The 24,834-nt window shown below is 46.6% G+C and overlaps 2 protein-coding genes and 2 long non-coding RNA genes across 32 annotated transcripts in view; 2 read left to right on the forward strand and 2 right to left on the reverse strand.

The window, feature by feature from the left end:
* The window catches only part of UFD1 (ubiquitin recognition factor in ER associated degradation 1), a 30,428-nt gene extending 15,063 nt beyond the window's left edge, over positions 1-15,365 (forward strand). For 3 of the 17 annotated variants that reach the window (XR_013398681.1, XR_013398685.1, XR_013398689.1), the window contains 6 exons: positions 6,529-6,597; positions 7,759-7,824; positions 8,041-8,088; positions 8,910-8,998; positions 9,836-13,064; positions 14,258-15,365. Coding sequence is in view for 5 of the 17 variants with exons in the window: in XM_077948636.1 (XP_077804762.1) it covers positions 6,529-6,597; positions 7,759-7,824; positions 8,041-8,088; positions 8,910-8,998; positions 9,836-9,917; positions 14,536-14,610 (429 nt within the window). In the remaining 12 variants the exon portion in view is untranslated. 17 annotated transcript variants of the gene reach the window in all.
* LOC144331965 (uncharacterized) lies at positions 145-3,934 on the reverse strand. The gene is made up of 2 exons (XR_013399623.1): positions 2,559-3,934; positions 145-2,126 (listed from the first exon to the last, which is right to left on the reverse strand). It is a non-coding gene; the product is annotated as an uncharacterized LOC144331965 (long non-coding RNA).
* On the reverse strand, positions 14,469-17,494 carry LOC114670393 (uncharacterized). 2 transcript variants are annotated; one of them, XR_003719956.2, is made up of 2 exons: positions 16,949-17,396; positions 14,469-16,719 (listed from the first exon to the last, which is right to left on the reverse strand). It is a non-coding gene; the product is annotated as an uncharacterized LOC114670393 (long non-coding RNA). The 2 variants fall into 2 exon arrangements; XR_013399616.1 differs by having other exon boundaries at positions 15,171-16,719; positions 16,812-17,494.
* Positions 17,445-24,539, forward strand: C10H22orf39 (chromosome 10 C22orf39 homolog). 12 transcript variants are annotated; one of them, XR_013399606.1, is made up of 4 exons: positions 17,445-17,494; positions 17,611-17,778; positions 20,749-23,470; positions 23,721-24,539. XR_013399606.1 is itself a non-coding variant. In XM_077950985.1 (3 exons), exons 1-3 carry the CDS (start codon positions 17,471-17,473, stop codon positions 23,485-23,487), a joined length of 243 nt encoding a protein of 80 aa, XP_077807111.1. In that variant the 5' UTR covers positions 17,445-17,470; the 3' UTR covers positions 23,488-23,596. The 12 variants fall into 12 exon arrangements, 2 of the variants coding, with proteins under 2 accessions (XP_077807111.1, XP_015005193.2); XR_013399607.1 differs by having other exon boundaries at positions 20,749-23,059; positions 23,860-24,539; XR_013399608.1 differs by having other exon boundaries at positions 20,749-22,800; positions 23,860-24,539.
* Positions 24,540-24,834: the final 295 nt, after the last annotated feature.

Below are 24,834 nucleotides of genomic sequence, written 5' to 3' on the forward strand. Positions count from 1 at the left end.
GTTTTCTTCAGCTTCGGTTTTCACTTCGCAGCTTCTCTAGGCTTGACCTTTCTGACACAAGTCTCTCAGGTCTGAATGCCTCTGTTTCCATCCCTGATTTTATGCTGTTTAGGTGTCTGGATCTAGACAATTTAACTGTAAAGTGAAATGACGGGACTTACTCCAAAATTCAAGAAGGCATTCACTTTCCTATTACCAATGGGAACATGCCTGAGGGAGGATGTAATAGTTGGCAGTCCTGCCATCAGGCTGTCCTACCACAGGCATGGAGCACAGTACTATGGGTGCCCCTGTTCACTGTGACTGTTGACAATTGACCCTCCCAGAGAGCTGTTGCCAGGGCTAGCCTTAGTGTTCAGCAGTGACCACAGCCTGGCTTGACTGGGCTTTCCCTGAAGCTAGCACTTAGCTCTTTCACAACACTCTCTGGTCCCCTCAGGGACTGGGCCGTCACAGCTGTGTCACAGCTGCAGCCAGTTACTCCCTTGGTGTCAGTGCAGGGATCCAGCTTATTCTCTGGCAGTTTCCTTGTATTTGAGGCATCTGACCTTATTTTTCAGTTTTGTGGGTTTCAAATCACACTTTATTTTTTTCTTTTAATAAACTAAGAAATAATCTTGTTCCATTTAGCTTTGTGGAAAACATTTTAGGTGTCGTTTACCTTAACTGAATACTCTAAGCTTTTATAATTAATTGCAGGCAGTTTAATGTTACTGTTTTTAATGTTAAGGTAGTAATACTAAATATAATTCCTAAACTGATGATAAAGGATATATAAACTGATGATAAAGGACACCTGTGGTGGCTCACAGGCACTTTGCACTGTAAGGGAGGGTAGATTATATAGAGTATATGTAGAACTGAAACACAGGTTTGAATTTCCACTTTTAGAAGTAGGGAAAACTAGATATGTACTGTTGTGCTTATAGAGAATTTTAAAGACTCTAAGCAGGGTTGCCCTGAGGGCAGATAGCTGTATCAGTGCTCTGGTGGGAGATCAGACTCGGAGATCAGGGTTGAACTGGAACCCTTACAAGCAGTAAAATAGACACAGAGGTGGGCGTTGTCCTTGTCTCAGGAGAAATAAACACAGATCCTCTCTGGAAAAAGCACTCCAGTTTAGTTAAGCCTTTGGGATTGCTGTCAATTGAACAAGCAAACAAGAATGCATAATTAAACCAAACCAAAGCAGAGACAATAAAAATTAGATCCCTAAGGAAATCAGCATTAGAATTTCTAGATACAAATGTAAAATAATTAGATATAAAATGTTCAAAGATATTTTTAAAAATGGAATTATAATAGCAAGCAACAAAAGGCTATCAAAAATAACCAGAAAGATTTGAAAAACAAAACGTTAAACAACAGCTATAAAAGAGTTAATGATGATGAATCTGAATAAATAACAGAATTTCACACAGAGGAGCAAGGGGATGGAATATACGAGAGCTTGAGATGTTGAAGACACTGAGAAAACATGCCCGTTGCAATCCTAGTAGGAAAGAATGGAGGAATTGCAATAATCTGAAAAGATGATAACTGAAATTGATTTAGAATTGGTGGTCAGCCCATCACTACAGGAAGTTTATAATGTATAACAAACAGAATAAGCTACAGGTAGAAAATACCAAATACAGAGAGTTAAGCAGGGAGAAAACACAGTATCTACAGAAGAACAGCAAGTAGCAGGTCTTTGAATAGCAACAGTTACAGCCAGTATCAAGTAACTATCATCAAAACCTTCCTTAAAGAATAAGGGCAAAGTAAAAATATTTTCACATGAACCAAATCTGAGAGAGGTTATTTACCAATGGAATTTTAAAAGCATGTACTTTAGGAATAAGCATTATCCTAGAAGGAAAGCAAGAAGGAATAGGGAAAAAATAAATTGGCAAATATGAAGCCAGGGTAAATGTTGCCATATAAAGCAGTTATAATGTTTAATATACGAAGCTTAAAAAATGACATCTAAAATGTTGGAAAAGAGTAAGTAAAGACTTACTCTCCTTTTTTGTGAGACAGAGTCTCTCTTTGTCTCACCCTGGCTAGAGTGCAGTGGTGCAATCTTGGTTCACTTCAGCTACCGCCTCCGAGTTCAAGCGATTCTCCTGTCTCATCTCAGCCTCCTAAGTAGCTGGGACTACAGGCATGTGCCACCACATGTGGCTAATTTTGTATTTTTAGTAGAGACGGGGTTTCACCATGTTGGCCAGGCTGGTCTTGAACTCCTGACCTCGGGTGATCCATCTGCCTCAGCCTCCCAAAGTGCTGGGATTATAGACGTGAGCCACCACGCCCAGCCTAGACTCACTCTGTTGAGAGAGTTGTTTGGAATTGAAGTTTTCTGTTTACTATTCAATAAAGTTAATTTAAAAAGATAGCTGAAGCTGGGTGTGGTGGCTCACACCTGTAATCCCAGCAATATGGCAGGCTGAGGTGGGTGGATCACTTAAGTCCAGGAGTTTGAGACCAGACTGGGCAACATGGCAAAACTCCATCTCGACAAAAAATACAAAAATTCGCTGGGCATGGTGGCATGCACTTGTAGTCCCAGCTACTCGGGAGGCTGAAGTGGGAGGATCGCTTGAGTCCGGGAGGCAGAAGTTACAGTGAACAGTGACCGTGCCACTGCACTCCAGCCTAGGTGATAAAGCGAGACCTTGCCTCAAACAAAAAAAAAGCAAACCCTGAAAAGTCTACATACATATTGAATGTTTAAAAAGGTATAAAATGACTTAGATAAAGCAGATACCTTGAAAGATAAAACAACTGTGAAAAATTTTATACTAAGAAATCAGCCAACTTATTTGACATTGATAAATTATTTCCTAGAGGAAAGTATAATTGAAGTTTGACTAAAGAAAAAAAACAAACAGCCTAAATAATTGTATAGCCAGTCAAGTAATTCAGTCAGAAAAATCTTAATCCAGGAAACCCAGGCCCAGATGGTTATATATGCAAGTTCTTCCTCACACTCAAGAAATAAATTGCTCTTGGATATTCTGAAAATAGAGAAAGAAAATATTCCCCAGTTCATTCTCTGAGGTCGGTATAACCTTGATCACCAAAACCACACAAGGATAGGAGAAAGGTAAATTACAGATCATTGTCACTTGATACAGATATATAGATTGTAGATAAAATATTGACAAAAGAATCTAGTCATATATAAGGAAGATTCTATATGGCAGCTTAGTGTAATAAAGCTCCAGTAGTTAAAATGCCATTTGGCGTTGGTTCTGCAGTAGACAAGTAGGCCAGTGGAACAAAGCCTTATATACAAAGAATCTTGGTCCACCACTGAGGCAACATTGATGTCATCAGGCAAAGGAGATACTGGGGTTGGGGAATCTAGGATATTGACTATTCCTAAGATGAAAAAACAAATTGAGTTCCTAACTCACACCACAGTAAAAAATAAATTGCAGATGAATGGGTAAATAATATGTGGTATACACATACAATGTAATATTATTCAACATTAAAAAGGAAGGTAATTCTGACACATGCTACCACATGGATGAATATTCTGCTCAGTGAAATAAACCAGATGCAGACAGACAAATACTACAATTCCACTTACATGAGGTACTTAGAGTAGTCAAATTCATGGAAGACAGAAAGTAGAATCACTTGGGCACCATGGCTCACACCTGGCATCCCAGCACTTTGGGAGGCAAAGGCCGGAGGATTGTTTGAACCCGAGAGTTTGAGAGTAGCCTGGGTAATATAGTGAGATCCTGTCACTACAAAAAAGTAATGCAAAATTTTAAAAATTAGCTGGGTGTGGTGGCATGTGCCTATAGTTACAGCTATTCAGGAGGCTGAGGCGGGAGGATCAGTTAAGTCTGCAGTGAGCCAGGGTCATGGCACTGCACTCCAGCCTGGGGGACAGAGCAAGACCCTGCCTCAAGGAAAAAAAAAAAAAAAGAATGGTGGTTGCCAGGGCCTGGGGGAAGCAGGAGTCAAAAGTGAATGTTTAGAAACGTATAGCAATTTGGCATTGTCGTAACCTCCACACAGATGGCCACAGAACCGGTCCTTGTCCTGGTGAACTCTGGGCATTTGGTGTGTGTTGTGTCTTGCTTCTGTGCAAGAGGACCACGTGGCAGTCCAGCAGACTGCACATTTTTAAAAACTAGGTCTTCCCAGGTAGTTTGAGGAGCACCAACCTAGAAAAGTGGTCCCATAGTTAAAAAAAAAAAAGTGTTTAATATTATGCCAATACATAAAAGTAAATGGAAAATGTCACAGGCATATTTATCCTTACTAAATGCAATATATTCTGGTACTTCTAGGGTACTGTCCTTCAATTCTTTCCTTTTCAGTTCTGCTTGCAGCCCTATTGGTTTTATGACCCACTGATTGGTTGTGGCCTGCAATTTGAACACATAAAAACGGTAGAGAAGCTTGAGCCAAGCCCTAGGAGACATGTTTGAATGTTTAGAGTAGTGTCATTAACATCGCAAAATGATTGGAAACAGGCCGGATGCTCAGTGGATAAATGGTAGTATATCCACACAATGACAGATCCTTTTTATTCCTTGTTTATTCAATAATTACGACACTTTTAAAAGTAGATTTGGCCCTGCTTAGGTTTTTTTTTTTTTAATGGTGGGACTATCCAGACTTTTTTAAATGATTGTAAAAGCAAGACATACTGGCCAGGCGCGGTGGCTCACGCCTGTAATCCCAGCACTTTGGGAGGCCGAGGGGGGTGAATCACAAGGTCAGGAGTTCAAGGGCAGCCTGGCCAACATAGTGAAACCCCGTCTCTACTAAAAATACAAAAATTAGCCAGGTGTGGTGGCATGCATCTGTAGTCCCAGTTACTTGGGAGGCTGAGGCAAGAGAATCGCTTGAACCTGGGAGGCGAAGGTTGCAGTGAATTGAGACCACACCATTACACTCCAGCTTGGGTGGCAGAGCGAGACTCCATCTCAAAAAAATAAAAGCAAGACAGACTTTAGATAAAAGCAAAGAACCTGAAATGATGCAGGAAAAAGTAGATAGGGCCACTTTTAATTTCTGTGCTTCTGGAAGTTTTTTTTTTTTTTTTTTTTTTTTTGAGATGGAGTCTCACTCTGTCGCCCAGGCTGGAATGCAGTGGTGCGATCTCGGCTTACTGCAAGCTCCACCTCCCGGGTTCACACCATTCTCCTGCCTCAGCCTCCTGGGACTACAGGAGCCTGCCACCACTCCTAGCTAAGTTTTTGTATTTTTTAGTAGAGACGGGGTTTCACCATGTTAGCCAGGATGGTCTCGTTCGCCTGACCTCGTGATCCGCCTGCCTCAGCCTCCCAAAGTGCTGGGATTACAGGTGTGAGCCAATATGCACAGCCCTGCTTCTGGACATTTTTCATGTGCATTTTTTACATTCGCGAGGTCATCTTAGACACAAGCAACATGACTGGTTTTAAAATTCTTTTCCTGTTGGCTGCATAGCATACTGTTGTATAACTATAAATTTATATATGAACAAATATAATTCAGCTGCCTTTTGAGTATACAGACAGTCCCTGACCGTGGTTCTACCTAGAATTTTTCAACTTTGTGATGATTCAAACATGATACACATTCAGTAAAAACCATACTTTGAATATTTATAAAACCATTGTTTTTTATCTTCAGTACAGTATTCAATAAATTACATGAGTTATTCAACATTTGATTATAAAATAAGCTTTATATTAGATGATTTTGCCCAACTCTAGGCTAACGTATGTGTTCTGAGAATGGTTAAGGCAGGCTGCACTATGATGTTTGGTAGGTTAGGAGTATTAATACATTTTTAACTTATGATAAGTTTATGGGACTCGGTTCCATCGTAAGTCAAGGCGCATCTGTACAGTGGCATTAGTGACATTGGTATGAGCCTTCTTAGAATGTTCTCATTGGGAATAGCTAGTTATTTACTTAGAATAAATTTTGAAGGCCAAGTGCGGTGGCTCATGTCTGTAATCCCAGCTCTTTGGGTGGCCGAGGTGGGCAGATCACCTGAGGTCAGGAGTTCAAGACCAGCCTGGTCAACATGGTGAAACCCCGTCTCTACAACAATACACAAATTAGCCACGTGTGGTGGCGCATGCCTATAGTCCCAGCTACTAGGGAGGCTGAGGCAGGAGAAGTGCTTGAAGCCAGGAGGCGGAGGTTCCAGTGAGCCGAGATCACACCACTGCACTCCAGCCTGGGCAATAGGGCAAGACTCTGTCTAAAAATAAAATAAATAGTAAAGTTCCAGAAGTGAACTTTCTGAGTTAGAGATTGTTAGTGTCTTTTGCAGTTAGCTGTATAACTACCTTGTCTAATTTGAACCACATCTGGGGAACAGCATCTCTTCTGCGATGGGCACAGGGCAGCCTGTCCCTTATGGTAGTGTTGTCACAGCAAGAAGTGCAGCTGTAGGTTGTGTCGTGGGCGTGAATGCTGTGTCATTCGCGGGAGCCGGTAGAGCCACAGTAACATGGACAGCGACAGCTTCAGTGCTGCCAGGAAACCATCCAACTGATTTCTGTGTTTGCCCCACAGATCTACGAACTGCGTGTGATGGAGACCAAACCTGACAAGGCAGTGTCCATCATTGAGTGTGACATGAACGTGAGTGGCTCTGTCCAGTTACAGTGAGCCTGGGCCCTGGGAGGATGGGCACTTGGTGACCACTGCAGGCCAGGGTGTCAGGAGGGCATCAAACAGCCCCTGGGACTCTTTGGGCAAAGAGGAGGAAGATGCTGTCAGAACATCATGAGGAGACTGTGACCTTGTCATCTATCTCAGGGCCAGTTGAGGCAACAGAGTGTTGCCAGTGCTGCCATGGTTAGCTCTGACCTGTTGAGGAGTGAATTTTATTTTTTTATTTATTTTTTGAGACTGTGTTTCACTCCTGTTGCCCAGGCTGGAGTGCAGGGGCCTGATCTTGGTTACAACCTCCACCTCCCAGGTTCAAGCGATTCTCCTGTCTCAGCCTCCCGAGTAGCTGGGATTACAGGCATGTGCCACCATGCTCGGCTAGTTTTGTATTTTAGTAGAGACGAGGTTTTACCATGTTGGCCATGCTGGTCTCAAACTCCTCACCTCAGGTAATCCACCCACCTTGGCCTCCCAAAGTGCTGAGATTACAGATATGGGCCACCACGCCTGGCTGAGGAGTGAATATTCTTAAGAGCTAAGGAAGCGTGCTGAACCTTCTGAGTAGGAATGAAGTGCTGATGCACACAGCATCCTGGTTGTATTACTAGGCAATACTGCTGAGCAAAAAAGGCCAATCCCAAAAAGTTACTTCATTATATAGCATCCTTAAAGTGACAGAGCTTTAGAAATGGAAGACAGACTAGGGGTTGCCAGGGCTTAGGACTGGTGGAGGGGGCTGGGAGACAGCTGGGTATGGTTATAAAAAGACAACATGGGCAATCCTAGTGGTGGTGAAACTGTTCTACATCTCCACTGTGGTGGATACATGGACCTACACAGTGATTACATTGTGTAGAACTAAAGATACACATAAACAAAAACATGTAAAACTGGGAAATCTGAATAAGAGTGGTGGGTTGTGCCAGTGTTAATATCTTAGCAGCAATACTTTACTGTAATTTTGTAAGATGCTACCGTTGGGAAAACTGGGCAAGTGTACAAGGCATCTTTCTGTATTATTTCTTAAAACTGCATGTGAATCTATAATTGTCTCAATTAAAAGCAAAAAAGATAAGGAAGCCAAGGGTGGCCATGTCTGAATATTTTACTTTTAAAATCCTGGAAACACAGGTGGACTTTGATGCTCCCCTGGGCTACAAAGAACCCGAAAGACAAGTCCAGCATGAGGAGTCGACAGTAAGTGTTATCCCCAGTGTCCTTTGCTGTCCTGCTGCATGCTGCTTTTGAGTTCCTGGTAGTGACTCGTGGGTGGCCTCTGCTGGTGTTGGTGTCATATCCTCTGCGTCCCTTCCAGCCATGCTTCCGGGGGACATTCTAGCTGGGGGTGGGGGATGAGAGGGAAGCTGGGTGTTCCCGCTGAGGAGCTCACCTATTTTTCTTTTTCTCTGTCAGGAAGGTGAAGCCGGCCACAGTGGCTATGCTGGAGAGCTGGGCTTCCGCGTGAGTACCAGACCACTTGACTTACGTTGCTGTGCCCTCTGCTCCTTGAAATTAGAGCACTCACTCAAGCTGTTCTTCATGATGCTCGATGGACATCAGCAGGGGCTGGGCCTCTGGGTACCTGTGCACATGCATGCAAATCTACCACTTGCTCAGTTACCAAACACTTTTATATCTACTCTCTGCTGGAATCTTCCCAACAGCCCCATAAGGCAGCCCAGCTTTTTAAGAATTTCTAACCTACCGAAGAGTTTAAATAGTACAGTAGACATATACTCTTCCCTTAGGTTCACCAAACGTTACCACATTTGCTTTCTCTCTCTTGTAAATCATGTTTCCTTTTTTCTTTGCCTGTACCATGTGGGTTGCAAACATGACCCTTAGCATAACCACTGGCAAGGCTCCGTGGGAAACAGGTGGAGGTGGCTCATGTGTGGGCACTGAGGTGGCAGGAGGTGCCAGGAAGCAGCAGAGACAGCAGAATGATGGGAAGCTGAGCTATGGGGCAGTCACAACAGTGACCTTAGCCCACCCACAGAGCTTGAACTGGGTGGCCCTGCAGAGGCAGGGGTCAGGCCTTTTAACCTAACACTGACTGCTGGCTGCCCTTGGCCAAGTGGCTCTCTTCAGCTCATGGCCGCCCCCTGAGGAACTGGGCAGAGTTCTCAGCTGCCAGCACCCCAGCAGCTGAGGAGTCAGGGCTTCGGTCCTGAAGGGTCTGCACAGCACCCCAGCTCACATCCCTGCAGTGATCTCCAAGCAAAGGACATATCTGTCCTCACACTTGGGCTCATTATATGACTCAACTGCTTCCTGTCTAGGCTTTCTCCGGCTCTGGCAATAGACTGGATGGAAAGAAGAAAGGGGTGGAGCCCAGCCCCTCCCCAATCAAGCCTGGAGATATTAAAAGGTAAGTCTGTCTTGGCTGTCCTTCAGGACAGGAGGAGGATCTGTGCCAGCCCTCTGGGGTGGGGCAGCCTCACCCCAGTTCTGGAGACAAAGCCTGGGTCAGTAGGCCCAAGGGACTTACCCTTACCTGCTCTCCTTGGTGGGGTGGAGCACAACATGTCCCTCCTTCCACAGTGCCACCCCCAGTACCACTGTGGTCCAGCCTCACTCCATACCTCAATTCAGCGTCTTCTTGCCCCCAGTGGCTTTCCGAAGATGTGCGTCTGATCAGATCTGTCTCTTATTCAAAACCCTTCTGGTCCCTATTTGGTGATCTGCCTATTTTCCTGTTTTGTGACTTTGAATTATTAATCAGGTCACATTATCTTAGTTCTCCTGAAAGTTCCCTGAGGAGCTACCTCAGATGTGCTTCTGTTGCTGGGTCCAGGGACCCACAGCAGACCCTTCCTCTGGTGGCCATGATGGCAGGGGCAGGGCTGAGGTGTGTCAGTTGTCTGTTGTGTGTGTGAAATCAGGAGAATACTGGAGTGAGAGTCTAGCCACCTCAGGGGGTTCTGTGAAGCTCAGGACAGTGACAGTGAGGGCTTCCCAATCCTTCAGATGACCCCTCTCCATAGACAGGTACAGAGCCTAAAGCCCCTGGCCCTATACCCAATGCTGATACTAAACCAGGAAGCCAGTTACCTTCTGCTTCCCTCCTGGGAGGATGCCAGGAAGCACCAAAGGGCCCAGGTGGGGTGCAGCAGCATCTTTTCTGCATTCCTCTTCACTGTCATAAATGAATTTTAGTCCTTTTTTCCTGGAAATAACATTTCTCCTTGTCTCTCTCTTCTTACAGAGGAATTCCCAATTATGAATTTAAACTTGGTAAGATAACTTTCATCAGAAATTCACGTCCCCTTGTCAAAAAGGTTGAAGAGGTGAGTGTATTTCCTCGGTTGGTAATGAGGAGATTTATTTGCTAGTGATGACTGAGGTTCCTGGCATTCTGAGTAGGGGTGTGTATTAGTCTGTTTCCAAGCTGCTGGTAAAGACATACCGGAGACTGGGCAATTTACAAAAGAAAGAGGTTTAATGGACTTACAGTTCCACATGGCTGGGGAGGCCTCATAATCACGGCAGAAGGCAAGGAGGAGCAAGTCACATCTTACATGGATGGTAGCACGCAGAGAAAAAGCTGGTGCAGGGAACCATCTCCTTATAAAACCATCAGATCTCATGAGACTTATTCACTCACGAGAACAGCACGGAAAAGACCCGCCCTCATGACTCAGTTACCTTCCACCAACTCAGTTCCTTCCCACCAGGTCCCTCCCACAACACGTGGGAATTCAAGATGAGATTTGGGTGGGGACACAGCCAAACCACATCAGGGTATCTGTGATGTTTTCCCTTTCCTGGGGTCCCTCTGCTCCCTGGTGTCCTGTTTTTTTCTGTAGTGCTGGTGTGAGGTGTGTGAAACAGAAGACTTGCAGCATGGGGGTCGGGACCTCTGTCTTGCTCTAGAGCTGACTCCAGGCTCTGTTATCACAGAACTGTGTGCCCTGGGTGGGCTTCATCTTCCAACAGAGACCTTGAACTTCAAATATAGGAAGTACCTTCCAGCTGAGCAGGGTGGTGGTGGGACAGAGGAAGGCAAGGGCTGAGCATCCTATAGACATGGGCACTTTGTGGGAGTAGGCCAGGCCCAGCAGCAAGTGGAACGCAGTCACCTCTGTGTGATGAGGATTTCTAGAACACCAGCACTTCAGACCCATCGCTTTCCTGGTTCCTTTTCTCAAAGGATTGGACCCTTGAGGATCCAGGAGTAGGGCCAAGGGCAGATGTACTGAGTCACCCATTCAGGGCCAGCTGCTACATAGGACCCATCCCTGGCCCATCCTGATTACCGAACTCTCTCTAGCACTTGGGGTGGTTGGGGACAGAGACCACTGTGAAGTTTGCACACCTGGTCCTACTCACAATCACTTCTGGGCTCAATGTTCAAGTTGAAACAGCATTGAGACCTTTCAGGCCCAGAGGAGCAAACAGTGGCCAATCAGACCTCACCCTCCAGCCCCTCCTTCAGGCACCATCCAGGCTTCACCAGCTACAGGCTGCCTTTCTCACTAAAAGCCAGTGCCTGACTCAGACCTAAGACCTCAGCATGGGACATCCCCCAGGCTGACTGTGACCTGACTGTTGCAAATTTACAGAAGGCAGGGTAGGCCGGTGGGCACAGCAGGCCTGTTTGACCATAAATATGTATTTAAGAAGTATATGTTTAAAGATGGGATTGAAGACACATTTAGCTCTACTCCATCCTGCAGCCCCACTAAGGCTGTGGCTAAAGGTCATGAGGTAAGAAAGACAGTGGAAGAGGAGGCAACTACAAGGCTTTGAAAACCCAGGGTACCTTAGCAGATCATAAAAAGCCTAGAAGCAGTTCTGTGTAGATTGTGTGTAGACTGTAGAATTCTCAAAAGGCACCTCTAGAAATGAGGGACTAATGACAGAACTCTGTTACTAAGCAGTTAGAGCTGCATTACCCTCCCTCCCCCACCCCAGAAGGCTGGAGGCCCGACTCCAGTAGCACTCTAGACTGTTACCTCTGAAGTGAAGGCCAGAGTCAGAAAGCTTCCCAGTCCAACATCTAAATAGTAGAGGATTTGTGGGAAGAACAGCCACAGAAACCAAAGGAGCAGAAATCATCAGGGAAATAGTTTCCCCAAAGATGGACACAAGTTCGCAGATTTGAAGGGTCCACTGAGTTCCAGCAAAATGAATCAAAATAGCCCCACTTTGGGGCAAAGAAAGATCCTAAAGCTTCTGGAGAGAGAACAGAGGTATCACCATGGATCAAGGACATCATCAGCCAAGCGCCATGGCTCACGCCTGTAATCCCAACACTTTGGGAGGCTGAGGCGGGAAGATCATTTGAGCCCAGGAGTTTGAGACCAGCCTGGGCAATATAGGGAGACCCTGTCTCTACAGAAAATTTTAAAATTAGCCCAGCATGGCGGCACGCACCTGTAGTCCCAGCTACGTCGAGGCTGAGTTGGGAGCATCACTTGAGCCTGGGAGGTGCAGAGGCTGCTGCTGTGAACTGAGATCACACCACTGCACTCCAGCCTGGGTAACAGTAAGACCCTGTCTCCCAAAAAAGGGACATCATCTTAGCAGGACACAGAGGAAACTAGAAGATAGTGGAGCAATATCCTCAAAATTCTGAAATTTTTTCCAACCTAAAATTCTGTACCAACTCTTAAGAGCTGGATTGTGTCCCTCCAGTGTTTCTGTGTTGAAGCTCTGACCCCCAGTAACTCAGATAGGGCCATTTAAAGAAGCAATTAAGTTATAAGACCTTAGAGTTGGCCCTAATTCAATCTGGTGTCGTTTTAAGAAGAGGAAATTTGGGCTGGGTGTGGTGGCTCACGCCTGTAATCCCAGCACTTTGGGAGGCCGAGGCGGGTGGATCACAAGGTCAGGAGATCGAGACCATCCTAGCTAACATGGTGAAACCCCGTCTCTACTAAAAATACAAAAAATTAGCCGGGTGTGGTGGCGGGAGCCTGGGAGGCTGAGGCAGGAGAATGGCTTGAACCAGGGAGGCGGAGCTTGCAGTAAGCCAAGATCGCGCCACTGCACTCCAGCCTGGGGAACAAAGTAAGACCCCGTCTCCAAAAAAAAAAAAAGAAATTTGGACATAGGAGGGGCCATGTGAGGACACAGCAAGAAGGCAGCCATCTGCAAGTCAAGGAAAAGGGCATCAGAGGAAACCAAACCTGCTGACACCTTGATCCTGCACTTCTAGCCTCCAAAACTATGAACAAGAAATTTCTGTTGTTTGAGCCACGCTGTCTTTGGCATTTTATATGGCAGCCCTAGCAGACTAACATACCAACCAGACTATCAATGAAATATGAGATGGCCGGGCGCGGTGGCTCAAGCCTGTAATCCCAGCACTTTGGGAGGCCGAGACGGGCGGATCACGAGGTCAGGAGATCGAGACCATCCTGGTTAACACGGTGAAACCCCGTCTCTACTAAAAAATACAAAAAATTAGCCGGGCGCGGTGGTGGGCGCCTGTAGTCCCAGCTACTCGGGAGGCTGAGGCAGGAGAATGGCGTGAACCCGGGAGGCGGAGCTTGCAGTGAGCTGAGATCCGGCCACTGCACTCCAGCCCGGGTGACAGAGCGAGACTCTGTCTCAAAAAAAAAAAAAAAAAAAAAAAAAAACAATGAAATATGAGAGTAGAAAAAAGGAACTCACAAGAAGATAATCCTTATGCATCTTTTCTCAGGAAGCTCCTAGAAGGTGTCCCTCGCTAAAATGAAGGAATAAGGTAGAAATAAAGTCATAGAATCCAGGAAATAAGGAGCCCCCACTAACACGTACGGTACCTAGAGAAAGGCCAGTCCAGGTATGGCAGGGTGAAGGCCCAGGAGGACACAGCTTTGTCAAAACAGATGAACTCCATGCAATGCAGGCTGTGATTGAATATATAGAGAAAAAAGCCAAACGCAGCTATTGACACCAGGATAAATGGAAGGCTGTGTGGCAAAGGAAGACTAAATGCAGCCGTGACTCAAATTTACATGAATATTACCACATAAATACTAAATGGTGTTCTACTGCAGGTATAACATGCTACAGTTAGTGGGGAGCCAGGTGCAGGGATTTGTGTTGAACATTCCAGAATCCTCTTCTTCCTAGGGAAAAGTTGAGGTAATGCCTCAGACTGACTAGCAATAAAAATATGTGAAACAAAATATGTGCAGTTTTCAAAGGCTTGGGAAAAAACAATCCCTCTTTCTGCTGATGGAAGGATAGCTTAGTAGAATGTTTCTGAGGGCTGGTTGTTCTCTATAAGTTAAAAGCATTAAAAATGTGTACACGCTTTGACCCAGGACTTTGAGCTCTAAAAAAATATCAAGAGCTGTGTACAAATACATTAAGCTGCTTACCACAGCAATGTCCACTGGTAGAAAACTGGCTCTTCTACATAATGGAATTCTTTTTAACAGAATTCAGTTCTGTAGCCTTGGGAGTATACTAGATAAGTTTATTGGCATGAGACTTCAGAATTAAGTGGGAAAACAGTTCTTCAAGCATGTACAGAAAAGTGACCTGAAGTTTTTGGGTGATGAACTTAGAGATTTTTTTTTTTTTTTTTTTTTTGAGGCAGGGTCTTGCTCTGTTGCTCTGCCATCCAGGCTGGAGTGCAGTGGCACAATCATAGCTCACTATGGCCTTGGCTCAAACCATCCTCCCATCTCAGCCTCCCAAGTAGCTAGGACCATAGGCACATACCACACCAAGCTATTTTTGGTAGAGATGGGGTCTCACTATGTTGCCCAGGCTGGTCTTGAACTCCTGGACTCAAGCGTTCCTCCCACCTTTACCTTCCAAAGTGCTGGGATTACAGGTGTAAGCTATCGTGTCCAGCCTGAGACATTTCTTATGAGTAATATGGATGGTACGTGAGTCTATAGAGTAAGGCATTTATTGTAAATCTCCAGGGAGTTTCTGAAAATAGTATCTTCTCTTCACACCTAGGATGAAGCTGGAGGCAGATTCGTCGCTTTCTCTGGAGAAGGACAGTCGTTGCGTAAGAAGGGAAGAAAGCCCTAAGTGAGGACTGTTGGCTGACTGGAAAATAATAAAAGAATAAATTGCAACATCTTGGCTTTTAGTTACTGGCACTGACAGGGATGAGCCTCATCAGAATACTCTGTTACTTAAGATTTGCTTAGAGTTACCTAAGAATTATCAAGTTTTACTTGAAGTGGAGCAGCAGGACTTTGTAGTTGTATGCTTGATTTGGGGATAGACAAAGAGCTGTCCCTGAGGGCCTGTAGGCAGCTGCCGCCTCACCTCTTCATGCTTTCAGCTTGAGGGGGGCTCCCACTGCCTCAGCAGGAGCAATTCTGTATCCCTAATTCTGTCAAAACCAATGGAGGTGACTAAATTGTCTAACATGAAGTGTTCTTTCTTTTTCATTTATCCTTTCTTTTCCTAGGTCAGTTGCATAGGTGTCAGTCTTTGGCCTAAAAAAAGGGTTTAAATAGACGTATGTTCTATAAATAGTGGCTGTCCCACTACTGTGGCTGCAATTTAAGTATTTGACAAAGAATGTTTCTATTTTTATTTTCCATATTTTTTTCAAAAACATCACTCAGAAAAACCTGATCTGAATGAGTTTACACTTTTATTCTCATTTCATATGGACATAACTGGCTCCTTAGTGAACCTGTTCATAGTGAAACAACTCCATGGAGAAGCAAATGTGAATGTTGGAATGAACAAATGCTAAAGAGATGTTCCTCTCTTTCCTTCTTCCCTACTCCCCCACTCCTAATTTTAATTTATTAAATCATCCAAGCTTCTGCTGGCCTGTCTTTATTTTTTATCAGTATTTATTTGGTCTTAGGTCTTCACTTTCTATAACGTGAGATCTTTTGACATGCTAATCTGATTATTTTAAATTTGTTCCCATGAGCCACTGTGCCTGGCCCCATTGGGAATAATTCTAAGCCAAGAATTTCAAGTAAAAACAGGCAATAACTAAAGCCTAAATCTAAATGTTTGATTAGGTACTAACACAGACTGGTGGTTGGGCCTCTGACCAGAACTGAAGGAAGTCCTGTTGGCAGATGCCCCGTGTTCCATCTCACCATTAGAAAACTTCCCATCTGGGGCTTCTTCTGGAGAAAGTAGGAAGAAACAAGGCTGCCTGATTCCTAGGTGGCAATGGCTAAGCCCAGCGGGGTCCCCCATGAGCCAGGGCTGACCCTGCTTCTAGGCATGGGGATCCTGCCCTGGTCAGGGACCCTCCAACACTCCAGAGAGGAGAGGATGGTGGCCCCAGGGTCTATCCACATGTCTTCAGTAAAGAGTGTCTATGAGTGTCATGATGTTCAGTACTTGGCCTGTGGCACAAACCATCATCACTGGAACTAGGCGTGGTTTTGGAAGGCGTGAGCACTGTGGGGACTTACCTGACCCTCCACTGACAAAGTCTCAGTTTTACTAGCAGAGGGAGAAACCCTCCTTGGTGGGTAGCAGCTTTCATTTGCAGGATCACATCAGCTAACAAATTGTCACTTTATGCATAATCAAGAATGTTGCAGTACCTCTGGCTCTGGGTTTTTGTCTTCACTAAGTAACACCTGCTGTGTATGCAGTGAAACACCTGGTCCTTTGCTGGAGGCACACTCCCCTGCCTGGACCAGGATGAATTCCATTCCAGGGCCTTTTAGTGGGGCCAGTTGGAGCACTGATTCTGGTCGTTACTCCTGCACCCTGGCCTGCAGCCTTCCTCCCAGTGTCTTCTTTGGGCTTGGTCCTTGAGCCAGCTGCCTCAACAGCAGGACCCCTGGTAAAACTGCAGCTTTCTGACCCACCTCCAGGGAGTCTGTCCCAGTGGGCACTTCTGCAAGCCCACCAGCTTCCCCTTTACTTGCCTTTGTTGCCTCTTGTGCATTGCTCCTTTTTATAAACGTTGCAGCCAGGCGTTGTCGCTCAGCCTATAATCCTAGCACTTTGGGAGGCCAAAGTGAGAGGATCGCCTGAGGCCAAACTAGCCTGAGTAACTTAGCAAGACCACATCTTTACCAAAAAAAAAAAAAAAAACCAAAAAACTAAAAATTAGCCTGGTGAGGCGGTGCATGCTTGTGGTCCCAGCTGTTCAAAGTCCTGGAGTTCGAGGTCGCACGTAAGCCTGGGTGACACAGCAAGACCCTATCTCGAAAAATAAATAAGGTAAATGTTACATGTCTCCCGCACCCTTAGAATCGAGCTACAGACATCCAAGCCACTCCTACCCCACTCACCCGTGCTACACACCGCCTCCATGCCTTTGACCGGCCTATGGCCGTGCTCGGATTGCCTTCTCAGCCTCCACTTCAAGCCTGCGTTCCCTGGGCAGGTCATCCAACCCTAGATCCACCACACGTCATGCCCAACCAACCTTGGTTACTTTGCGAGTTCACCTCCATCCTGAGTGGACGCTCAGACAAGACCGCCAGAGCTGCAGATCTGGGAGGTTCGCTGCACCAACTTGATGCTCAGTACATACTTTTGAAAATAAACCGCATTGTTGAGATTTGAGAAAATCTCATAAAGCTGCTAAAAAGAACTGGCCAGAGCAGTGTGATTTTAGAGGCGACTGACAAAAGGTAGCTGCGCGGCCCAGGATGCCCTCATGGCCCGGCGTGAATGGCGCTGGCTTCGCGGTGGCCGAGTAGGCTCCGCGCCAGGCCTCGTCCCGGACTTACCCTGCGACCCTGGCCCTCCGCGCGCCGCAGCCGCCCTCGGTTGCTATTGGTTGCTCGTCCTGTTTGTCCGAGCTTCTCTAAGATGGGGGCGAAACTGTAATTGAATGTGTCGGTGCTTATTAGTTATTCTTTCAGTCGATCACGAGGTGCCGCTTTCTTCATTCTTCATTGGCTGGCGGACTGAGGGGCGGGCTTGGCGCCCCGGTCGCCCAGACATGGCGGACGGCAGCGGCTGGCAGGTGAGTGTGCTCGGGTGCCGGGAACCACCAGGGTCTTCCGGAGGGAGGGAACGGGACAGGCTCCGGGCGTGGGGCGCGGCCGCCGGCCCCCACTCAGGCGCCGCCTCTCGCCGCAGCCGCCGCGCCCCTGCGAGGCCTATCGCGCCGAGTGGAAGCTCTGCCGCAGCGCCAGGCACTTCCTGCACCACTACTACGTCCACGGCGAGCGGCCGGCCTGCGAACAGTGGCGGCGCGACCTGGCCAGCTGCCGCGACTGGGAGAAGCGCCGGAGCGCCGAGGCCCAGGTGCGCCGGGAGGGAGCGGGGCGGCGCTTCGGAGCGCCTTGCAGGGCCCAGCTTTCCCCACCCCTTCACGCCCCAGGCCCCGCGACCTAACCGAGAACTGTCAAGGTTCCTACCCTCCTCACGCTTCCTTTCTTTTGAGAGTTGGTATAAATTAGCATATCAACAGGACTTTCAGGGGGCGTGAAAGACAACGAAGGAGACCAGCGAGGAGGGTGTAGAGTGGTTTAGAGAGCAAAGAGGGCAACCGTCCAATGTTAGGGTCATCAGCTGGCCTACGCAGGAGGTGATGTTGCTGAGTCCTGAGTGACCAGGAGCCAGCCTTCATCCAGCCCCGGTAGACACTGCTGAGAAACAGAGAAGGCCTGTGTTCCTGAAGCAGAGGGTAGGTGGATGGTTGGAAAGCGGTATACCAGGGACCTGGTGGGCCTTGATACGGAGTTTAGAGTTTAGTCTAAAGTGTGCTGGGAAGCATAATTCGATTTATATCTTTAACAGATCAGTCTGTTAGCAAAGTGTGGTGACGTGCACCTGTGGTCCCAGCTACTTGGGAGAGTGGGGTGGGAGGATCGCCTAAGCCCAGGAGTTCAGAGCTGCAGTGAGCTATGGTCACGCCACTGCACACCAGCCTGGGCAACAGAGGGAGACCTGTCTCAGGAAAAAAAAAAAAAGAGGAAAAAAGTTCAATCTGTTTGCTAGGGTGTAGAGAGTGTTTTACAGGAGCAGAGAGATCGGTAAGGAGGTGGTTCTAGTTGTTTATTCATCCAGCAAATATGTACTACATTGGGTACTCTTGGGGATGCACGAGTGATAAGAGTCTCTGCCCTCCTGGCACCCACACTGTAGTCTAGAATATACAGTCCTACGGTGGACCCCTTGTGAGAGAGGAGATGGAGAGAAGCCAGCCGAAAGGTGCAAGGTTCATGGGGAGTGCCAAGGAATGAGAATCAATGGGACTGATCAACACTTCAACATTAAGTGTATACAGTGATCTGAAAGACATGAACTGATGTGGAAACCAGACTGCTGTATAAAAGAAAATTATGACTATTCCATAATATGTGAAACTCAAAAAAAGTAAGAAAGCTGACAGCCTGTATAGCAAGAGATTGATAATTTTAATGTATGTATATCTGCGCGTGTGTGTATAAAGAGCTCTTATATATCAATAAGAAATATAGGGATTATTTCAGAATGGAAAAATGGCCAAAGGACACAAAGAAGCAATTCATTAAAAAAGAAAGCCAGGTGGGCATGGTGGTGGGCACCTGTAATCTCAGCACTTTGGGAGGCCAAGGCAAGGGGATCGCTTGAGCCCAAGAGCTTGAGACCAGCCATGGGCAACGTGGTAAGACTCCATCTTTATAAAAATAATAAAAAAGAAAAAAAAAAAGCCTGGGCGTGGTGGCTCACGCCTGTAATCCTAGCACTTTGGGAGGCCAAGGTGGGCAGATCACCTGAGGTCAGGAGTTCGAGACCAGCCTGGCAACATGGCAAAACTCGATCTCTACTAAAAATATGAAAATTAGCCACGGATGGTGGCACACACCTGTAATCCCAGCTACTCGGGAGGCTGGGACAGGAGAATTGCTTAAACCTGGGAGGTAGAAGTTGCAATGAGTTGATCGTGTCACTGCACTCCAGCCTGGGCCAACAGTACAGTAAGACTCCATCTCACAAACAAAAAAGAAAAAAACCAAATGGCCAGGTGTCAGGTATATAAGTCTAAATGACAGTAACAGCAGGTTTTGCCCAGCAGAAAGTCGTTAAGTGTTGATGGGGGTTTGAAGAATTCTGGGTAGTTGTACAGTGTTGGTGGGGGTGTCGGGTGTTCTGATTATGTAAATGTCAGATGCATACCTTTTGACTTTAAGTTTTACTTCTGGAACTTTATCCTAGGGAAGTAATTGGATAAGAGTGTACAGTTAAAAGTTCGGAATGCTAATTATGTTTTTGATACTGCAAAAGCTGAAAACAACCTAAATTTCACTAATAGACATTTGACCAATTAGCTTTTTCCACAAAGTGAAATACCGGATAGCCTTTGAAAGGAATAGTCAGTCATCTACCTGGGTGTGGGAAAGTGCCTACAGTGTATTGTTTAGTGAAAAAAAAGCAGGAAGTAGACTAGCCAGCAGAAGATTATCTCATCATTAGGGAAACATGTTAGCTCTAAAATTTGGACCAAAAAACGGTATCAGGGAAGCTGTTAACTGCCACATTGGGAATGGACATTTGGGAATCTTTAATAGTCTGTGCTACATTTCTGATAGCTTTTTAAACATGATCAAAATATTTTATTTGAGGCAACAGAGCTTGAACAAAGACAGACGTAGACAGATTAAATGATCTGTGTAAAGAGGCTCACATAGCACCTGATACTTACCAAGGGCCCACAGCGAAGGTCTCCCGTGTTGTGATACACTGACCCGTGTCTGTATTGGGATACAGTAGCTAGAAGAAGCTGATGGGTTGAATGGCACTTGTGGCACCACTCAGGCAGGTGGTCTGTCCTCTGGACTCTTCCCACCCTTCCAGGATACCCTGGGCATGTATTTCTTCCCTGTCTTCCTCCCTTCTTCCCTACCACACTCCTCCCTGCAGCTCCCCACAGCTGCTGTCTCAGACTCTTCTCTCCTCTCCACTCCACCCCCAGGCTCACTCTCAGCAGGTGAATACGCCCCAGACTCACAAGGTCAGCCAGAGCCATTGAGCCCTGAGGTCCGGGAGAAGATATTTTAAAATTCCTCAAATTAGTATGACCTATTCAGTAGTTTTTCACAGTAGTTTGTGAGAACAAAATGATCTCAATCTCTGTGCGCTAATATGGAATACTCGCCAAGGTGGATGCAGCTGTGCTGCACAGTGGTGTGCACCATAGGCCCCTTCCTGTCCATCTGTGTTTTGGGGGGAGGTACAGGGGTCTTGAGGGTGCTCAGAGCCTGGGGAGTGACTAGAGTCTTATTTGCACAGCATTCCCTCTGTGAGAGCGAACGGGCACGAGTCCAGGCTGCACGGAAGCACATCCTGGTGTGGGCCCCGAGGCAGAGCCCCCCTCCAGACTGGCATCTCCCTCTGCCGCAGGAGAAGGACGAGTGACAAGCACCCCTGCCATTGGCCTGTGCAGCTTCCTTGGTCTGTTTCAAGTTGCTGTTGCAAAACCCTGGGGACTGTGACAGCCTACACAGTCTAGTGGGTCCCTGTGAGCTCTTGCTGGGTTTGGAACGTGGAGCAGGACATTGCTGGTCCTACTTGCCCACCCCTCACCAGCCTGCAGGGTACCCTGACGCTGCGATGTTCTGCAGGACAATTGCACCGCTTCAGAGCTTCCAGGAGGCTAAGCATTATGGCCAGGTACCTGTGAGCAGCCAGGTCAGGCTGGGCACAGTAGCATAGGAGATGGCGGTCCTGAGGTCTAGGCTTCTCAGGTAAACTGAAGGGTAGCCCTGACCTGTATGGACACACAGGTGGGTCATAATGAGGTAGCTAAACAGTTGCGCCACTGTGAATGTCTTTCCTAGTCCTTGGGAAACTGCCTGCTATGTCTCAGGTTTGGTGAACATTGTGAGTACTCACACTCTGCTCCACTCAGTTCCACTGCACATGCAGGCAGGTGTGCCGAGCAGGCAGGGCTTGCTGGCCCCTCTGCACCAGCAGGCTTCACTTGTTAGGCTCCCAGGTCGGCCCCTGGAGACTCTAGTTTTTAAGAAATGCACACAGCTACAGAACACACAACGTTGCATAAAGAGGGTTTGTGGACTCACCTTAAGAAATCCAAGTCCAAGACATGTGGAATTAAGGACTCCTTCCCTCAAAAAAATTTCCCCTGGTGGTTAATGTATCAAAAGCCATTTCATCTGATTTCAAATAGAAGCTGAAAATTAAGTTTACATTTGTTAGATTTTATATATAACAGTGTTGTCTGGACAGTGTTAGAAACTTGTATGCTTATTCTCTTGTAGGTGTTTTAAAATGTATGAACCACCAAAAACACTATTTCTCGAAGCAGTCTCTTTATTACTAATAGAATGGTTTCTCATCCTGTGGTGGCCCTGTTATGTGATGCTGAGGGCTAGGCTGGGTCTGTACCCAGCACCCTCCCTGCTCTCTTCCTGGACACAGGCAGCAAGTTGAATATCTTTAAATTTGTTCTTTGGGGTAGAACAATCCATCACTTCAGAAGGGTGTCCATTAAAGAACAGTATTTCCCTGCTTGAGTGTTTTCTCCTGTGCTCCCTAAGAGCCCCTGTCTGTGTCTGTGAACGGTGGGGGTGGGGGCTGTGTTCACAGGATCCCAAGAGCAGGAGCATCTACAGCGGAGCCAGCGTTCCCCCATCATCAGGGGAGTATTGATGTGTCTAAGGCAACCAAGGTGCCTCCAGCATGGCTGTGGCTGGATTAATGAGCATTTCCACCCAGTGAGGGAAAAGAAGAAGACTGCTAGAGATCTACAAGGTTTTTCTTACTCTTAAACACAGGGAAGGGGCATCTGAATTTGCAGTCTGCTGTAATCCCAGCACTTTGGGAGGCCAAGGCGGGTGGATCACTTGAGGTCAGAAGTTCGAAACCAACCTGGCCAACATGGTGAAACTCCATCTCTATTAAAAATACAAAACTTAGCTGGGCATGGTGGCATGCGCCTGTGATCCCAGCTACTCAGGAAGCTAAGACACGAGAATCGCTTGAACCCCAGAGGCAGAGGTTGCAGTGAGCTGAGATCGTGCCACTGCACTCCAGCCTAGGCAACAGAGTAAGACTCCGTCTCAAAAATAAAATAATAAAATGAATTGGCAGTCTGCATGTGATGCCTGGGATTGCAGCAGCTGCCTTCAGGTTCATGGGGCAGAGCTGGAGAGTGCAGCAAAAGCCAGGGCATGCCAGCCAGCACCCCAGTCCATGAGGGGCCTTCCCTCAGTGCAGCCATGCTCCCTGCCACCTGCTTGTTTAGCAAGGTATGCAGTGTGCGACTGCATGCTCGGTTAGGAAGCATTGAGTCCTGCCTCTGTAGTGCAACTGTCATATTTTGCCTCCTCCTTCACTACTCAAGTTCCACATCAGCAGATAATCTCTCTGGACAGGATGTTCCTGCATTTGTTGCTATGGCAATTCCTTCACAACATCTGAGTGTCCACATGTTGGACAGGGTTTGGGGCTTACAAGACCACAGTTTCGAAACAGACAAGTTGTCTTCAAAGAGTTTCTGTTGTTGTTTGGGGAAAAGACAGACATTAAACATCAATAAATAGGGATTTAAAATGGTGGCTGGATGTGGTGGCTTACGGCTGTTACCCCAGCACTTTGGGAGGCTTAGGTGGGAGGATCGCTTGAGCCCAGGAGTTTGAGACCAGCCTGGGCAACATAACAAGACTCTATCTCTACAAAAAATAAACGAGCCATGCATGGTGGCACGTATTTGTAGTTCCAGCTACTTGGGAGTCTGAGATAGGAGGATCATTTGAGCCCAGGAGTTTGAGGCTGCAGTGAGCCATGATTTTGCCAGTGTACTTCAGCCTGGGCAACAGAGCGATATCCTGTCTCAAAATAAATAAAAATAAAATGGTGGTAATTTCTGAAGCAGTTTGGATAATTTTCTTTTATGGTGGTGTTATGAAGAAAACAAATACTGCAATAAGAGCAGTATATTTCACACTTTATGGACAGGTGCTAGGCATGGTGGCTCACACCTGTAATCTCAGCTACTTGGGAGGCTGAGGCAGAAGGATCACTTGGGGATAGGAGTTTGAGGTTGCAGTCAGCTATGACTGTGCCACTGCACTCCAGCCTGGGCGACAGAGCAAGACCCCGTCTCTAAATAAATAAATCCTTTTTTTTTTTTTTTTTTTTGAGACGGAGTCTCGCTCTGTCGCCCAGGCTGGAGTTCAGTGGCCGGACCTCAGCTCACTGCAGCCTCCGCCTCCCGGGTTTACGCCATTCTCCTGCCTCAGCCTCCCGAGTAGGTGGGACTACAGGCGCCCGCCACCTCGCCCGGCTAGTTTTTTTTTGTATTTTTTTAGTAGAGACAGGGTTTCACCGTGTTAGCCAGGATGGTCTCGATCTCCTGACCTCGTGATCCGTCTGTCTCAGCCTCCCAAAGTGCTGGGATTACAGGCTTGAGCCACCGCGCCCGGCTAAATAAATAAATATTTTAAAAATAAGTGTTTTGGACAAAACCCCATATTAATAATAAGTATTTTACGTCATTATTTGGCATAGACTGTTATATATAGCATATTACTGTTGAAATATAAAACAATATGTATCCGTACTGTATGTGATACAGTGCCATTTTCAGTAACTGCTGTACACACAGCAACTCAGATGAAACTCAAGGAAATTCTTCGGAGCAAAACCAGCCAATCTTGAAAACATACATGTAGCAGGATTCCATTTATGTAACATTGATGAAATAATGTAATTACAGAGATGGAAAACAGATTAAAGGTTACCAGGGGTTAGGTTAGGGATGGTGGGGGGGTGGTTCACATAAGGGAGTCCTGTGGTGTTGAAAACCATCTGTCAGCCTGACTGATGGTTACACAGGGCTATACATGAAGTCAAAATTGTGTAGAGTTAGGTACACAAAGGAGTACAGATATAACTGGGAAACCGAGTATGTTCTGTAGACTGTACCAATGTCAGTTTTTGGCTCCTGATGTTAACATTGGGGGAGGCTGGGGCAAGGGTACGCAGCACCTCCCTAGACAACCTCCTATGCAACCTCCTGTGAATCTATAATTACTTCAAAATAAAAAGTTGAAAACAAACTGTCGGCCATGACCTACTGAACTGATTGTACAACCTAACGGATGAAACCTAGTGTTTTTAAAAGCACTGCTATCAAGCACCTGTGCTGGACACTTACCTTGGGCGGGGAGGTGGGGGAGGCCTCAGTGTCTGAGCCCAGACCTGGATGAAGAGGCTCAGCTCCTGTCAGGCAGAGAAAGGGACCCACAAAGGCAGAGGGACCTGACACCATGTATTGATAGGAGGGGGTGCTGTGAGCTGTAATCAGGAATCAGGGGATGAGACTCTCGGGGTGGCAGGTAGCCAAAGACCTGA

This window comes from Macaca mulatta, chromosome 10 (assembly GCF_049350105.2).
Source record: "Macaca mulatta isolate MMU2019108-1 chromosome 10, T2T-MMU8v2.0, whole genome shotgun sequence".
NCBI lineage: Eukaryota > Metazoa > Chordata > Mammalia > Primates > Cercopithecidae > Macaca > Macaca mulatta.